Here is a 4,435-nt window from a genome sequence, read left to right on the forward strand (position 1 = left end):
GAGTTATGGTTGATGTGCCTAACTGGATGGTGAAATTGTGATGAAACGATGGGTTTGCTGGAACCACAAGCAGTTCTGTCTTGGCAAGGTTGAGTTGAAGGTGATGGTCCTTCATCCAGCAAGAAATGTCTGTTATTACTCTTATCTGTATGACCAAAAATGACGGAGTATTTTAAGTGCAAGTGAGCGTGCTACTATTCAGCTCCACACTCTGCACAGACACTTGAATAGCGCAAATGTTTCTAGGTTAACATTAGATTGAGCGGCCATGTAAAGTTGCTCCATATTTAAGATAAGCCATACTTGAAGTCAATGAATGATGAGTGTTTGGATGTCCTGCCCGATGTACTGTATTAGCCTACCACATAGACCAGCCGTTAAAGATCTGCGTGACTTCGCCAATGTGGAGTTTTATTTATTTATTCTGCGACTAAGCAACTAATAAAATTTTGGTCGACCAAGCCTCTTCTGGTCGACTAATGGTTAGTCGACTATTAGGGGGCAGCCCTTGTAATAATGTTGTAAATAATGTTCAGTTTCTTGCACAGACCGATCATTTCACTTCATAAGACCTCAATATATCACCAGGAGCCATGGGTATTAATTTTGTCTTGCCTGTATTTTCCTCTCAAGTGACAGTAGCCATTGACTTGCATTTTATGAATGACCAAGGACAAAAAACTCAACAGTCCCGCACACTATCAATACTTGCACATAGACTATTAGGGGGCAGCCCTACTCTTTACCTTTGAAGATGTCTCTGGATGTCTCCAGTAAACACACTACTTTGATTCATACTCATGCCAGTAAATAAAGGTTCAGCATACATGTGATAATGATGATCATACACTCATTTAACAGCATGATCTACAGTATAGCAGGTATAATTTAATTGGAAATCTCGCTGTTGAAGACTCAGACAGGAATAATTCATGCACATTTCCATTTCTGAGTGCTGAAGTTCTACAGAAGGATGTTTTTTCCCTGCTTAGGTGAACGAGCATTTGCCGTTCTCGTCTGACATTTAGAAAGTCACCTCAAGTGCAGATTTAAGAACAAAAATATCTGGTATAAAGACCCTTAAACTTTGCCAAAGACATGATTGCGGTTCTTACATGGCTTTAAGTATTAAAATTAATTAGCATTTAGTATAAAACTGATCAATCTTAAAGTATTAAATTTAATACCCAAGTATTAAGACTTCTTTAATTGATTCATGCAGAATTACTTAACATACAGGGACCCTTTTTGGTTTTTGTATACTTAACTGACAGTCATATTTGCATACTGAATTGCGAGTGGTTTCGTTTTCTTGCATTTATTTGCATAGTGATTTGTTGCTGATCTTTTTTTATATCTGTTTAAGAGAAACGTTCCCCAAGAATGAAAATCTGCTGAAAATGTATTCACCCTCAGGCCATCCAAGATATAGATGAGTTTGTTTCTTCATCAGATTTGGAGAAATGTAGCATTACATCACTTGCTCACCATTGGATCCTCTGCAGTGAATGGGTGCCGTCAGAATGAGAGTCCAAACAGCTGATAAAAACATCACAATAATCCACAAGTAATCCACATCACTCCAGTCCATCAGTTAACATCTGGAGAAGTGAAAAGCTGAAGAAAGAAATCCTTAAGACATTTCAACAATAAACTATTGCTTCCAGTTAAAATATGAATCCATAATCTATATTAACACTTCCTCCAGTGATAATTTCCATCCCCAGTTTTCCTCTCACATCAAAATCCACCAACATATTTTTTGGACTATAAACATTCTCATTCTGACGGCACCCATTCACTGCAGAGGATCTTTTGGTGAGCAAGTGATGGAATTTCTCCAAATCTGTTCTGATGAGGAAACAAACTCTACATCTTGGATGGCCTGAGGATGAGTAAATTTTGATCAAATTTTCATTTTCAAAGCTGCCTTATATTGATTCTTGTGCACAGCAGATAGAAAACAATAAGCATGTCATGACAAACGCAAAGCTCTGATGCACCATTTAATTTGCACATTTACCTGACCTAAAACCTAATCTCACCTAAAACATTAACATTATATTATGAGGCTGCTTTGCAAGTGCTACTCTGTCCTTTAGGAAATGCAAATTTGTTCTGGTGAATCTTGGGAAGTTAGTCTTGATAAGTGACATTAACTGTTAGTTGAGCAAATGGATTAATATGTAGATTGGCTTGCTGTTTAATCACATCTGCGTTTGGGCTCAGCGTGTGTTCTGATCCGTTTACGGCTTTACAGGAGTAATTCGATGAGGGAATCGGCTGTCACAGTGAGCGAGGGAACACCACGTTCTCTCGAACCCATGCAGCTTCTTTTCATAAATAGCTGCCTTCGTTCTGTTTGCTCCTGCATACAAGAGCGACGCTCCCACATGCACATGCTTGTTCAGGGATAACACCAAAACCTGAACCTGTGCATCTTATTATCTTCTCTCTTGGAAGTTGGTGAGATCAGTTCTATGGGTGCCTACAGTGATTCAAAATATATTTTGTCAGTCTTCAAACATGCATTCAGACAAATAATGAGTCTGTGTTGGTAAACTGCTTTGTGCTATCACAAGCTAAGTTAATAAACTGTAAAATATATGTTAAAAGGTTGATATGTTTGGCTTAATTAAGCATTACAACCTTAAGTTGCTCCTCACAACGTTGATGCACTTTCCTGAGGTGTTTGACCCCCGCTGTTGCACAAAGCTCCATGAAATGTCAATTATGTTTACAATACAGTGAATCAGTCATGACAGAGCCTTTAGCACAATACAGTAGCTCAACGTGACAGCCAATAGCTGCGGCCCGCAGGGGAGTCAGCTGACCCGCTCCAGCCAATCAGATCGCTTGTTTTCCTGTGTGTGCACGTTTTTATTCCACAGAGGCTTTGAACTGAGCGGTCAGCAAAAAACCAAGAGTTCTTAATCTGCACAGCTTCTCCCAATAATCACTTGTTTACAGGATCAGGCAGCATCTGTAATGAATATTACAGTGTTGCCACATAAATCAGCGTTATCAGATGGGCTCTCGACACCGGCACAGAAATACAGCCAAAACCTTTCAGATTCTCAGCACAACAAAATTAATATCACCAGCAGCTGCGATCTGAAAGCGACCACGCTGCTCTGTGTGTGTGTGTGTGTGTGTGTGTGTGTTTGTGTTTGTGCACCTGCATATTGCAGATTTTCGTTTATTGTTCAGTTGGTTCGAATCATTTTTTGTTTCTTGCATTGTTTTTTTTCCCTGTGGTCCACTTACAATGCTTATAATAAAGTTTTTTTCCACTAAAACAGTCCGTTTTTCTATGACCACTTTCTCTGTTGCTTTGAATATGGGCTTTTTATACCGCATTGCCTTGATGCTTTCCATAAAATTATCTGAAATGTGTCGCCCAAATGGTTCAGATCAGACTGAAATCATCAGGGATCTCGTTTTGAAGTAATACTATCTTTACTTTATTACCTCACCTTGACTGGACAAACCAGGTTTCTGAATGCATAACAGGCGTCATTAATGTATATATGTGGGCGGTTGTATTAATGAATTCACATATTGTAACTTCGATGGATGTTTTTACTGCCTTGCATCTCACTTGCGTGGGAAGTTCTGAGTTGCATTAGGTTTTCATCATATAGTGAACTTTATTTAAAAAGATGAAGGAAAATATATAATTATACGACCCTTTTAAAGTTTCATGTGGACTTCTGTTTGTATTTTTCTGTGTATAGATATTGATTAGATCTAATGGTGAACTCAACAGTACTCTCATCGGGTCACTGGCGGGTTAATGCAGTGTATTTGAGGAGTGTAATTGTGTTGTTGTTTTGTCAGTGGTCTGAAGAGGCCTGTGCCGCCCACCTGACGCAGAGAGACGGCTACCAAGCGAGCACTCAGTGTCAACTCAAAGACCAGCTGTACCAAGAGATCATCAATTACTTCGACAAGGGCAAGGTAACGACTACTAACAATAAGGTACTATCACAACAACTATAAGTAATGAATCTGTTTTCAGAATAGTGCAACTTTTTAGCTGTTTTATGTTTCAACTAACAATGACCTTCTGAGCTGCAGTAATCAAACGTCTTCTACTTAATTGTCCTCTCGACTCTGTGTTCCTTTGGGAAGTTTTTCATTTTGGAAAGCTGAATCGATCTGATGGTTAATTTCTATGAATTGATTAAAAACAAAAACAATTCAGAGGTTCATTTGAGTCATCACTCATTTATGTTCCCTGAAGTCCCTGCGTGTCATTGTGTCTTCAGTTTTTTTTTTCTTTTTGGTGAAATAATAATCTAATTAAATGCATTTCATCATTGCTGCTGATGCAGTCATATGATTTAGGATGTTTCTTCCTATTGGTTTTGTTTTGTGTAAATATAAATTTGATGCTGCCAACCTCCTAATTGTGATCATCACCGTTTTATTA

The 4,435-nt window shown here is 38.5% G+C and overlaps 1 protein-coding gene across 2 annotated transcripts in view; it reads left to right on the top strand.

Annotated features, from left to right (window-relative positions):
• LOC107667825 (dedicator of cytokinesis protein 1) overlaps positions 1-4,435 on the top strand; it is a 288,581-nt gene that overhangs the window by 242,362 nt on the left and 41,784 nt on the right. For both annotated transcript variants that reach the window (XM_016459540.1, XM_016459550.1), the window contains exon 38: positions 3,841-3,960. In XM_016459540.1, coding sequence (XP_016315026.1) covers positions 3,841-3,960 — 120 coding nt within the window. The remainder of the gene's footprint in view (positions 1-3,840; positions 3,961-4,435) is intronic.

Source organism: Sinocyclocheilus anshuiensis, unplaced genomic scaffold (assembly GCF_001515605.1).
Source record: "Sinocyclocheilus anshuiensis isolate Anshui unplaced genomic scaffold, SAMN03320099.WGS_v1.1 scaffold493, whole genome shotgun sequence".
In the NCBI taxonomy this organism is placed as follows: domain Eukaryota; kingdom Metazoa; phylum Chordata; class Actinopteri; order Cypriniformes; family Cyprinidae; genus Sinocyclocheilus; species Sinocyclocheilus anshuiensis.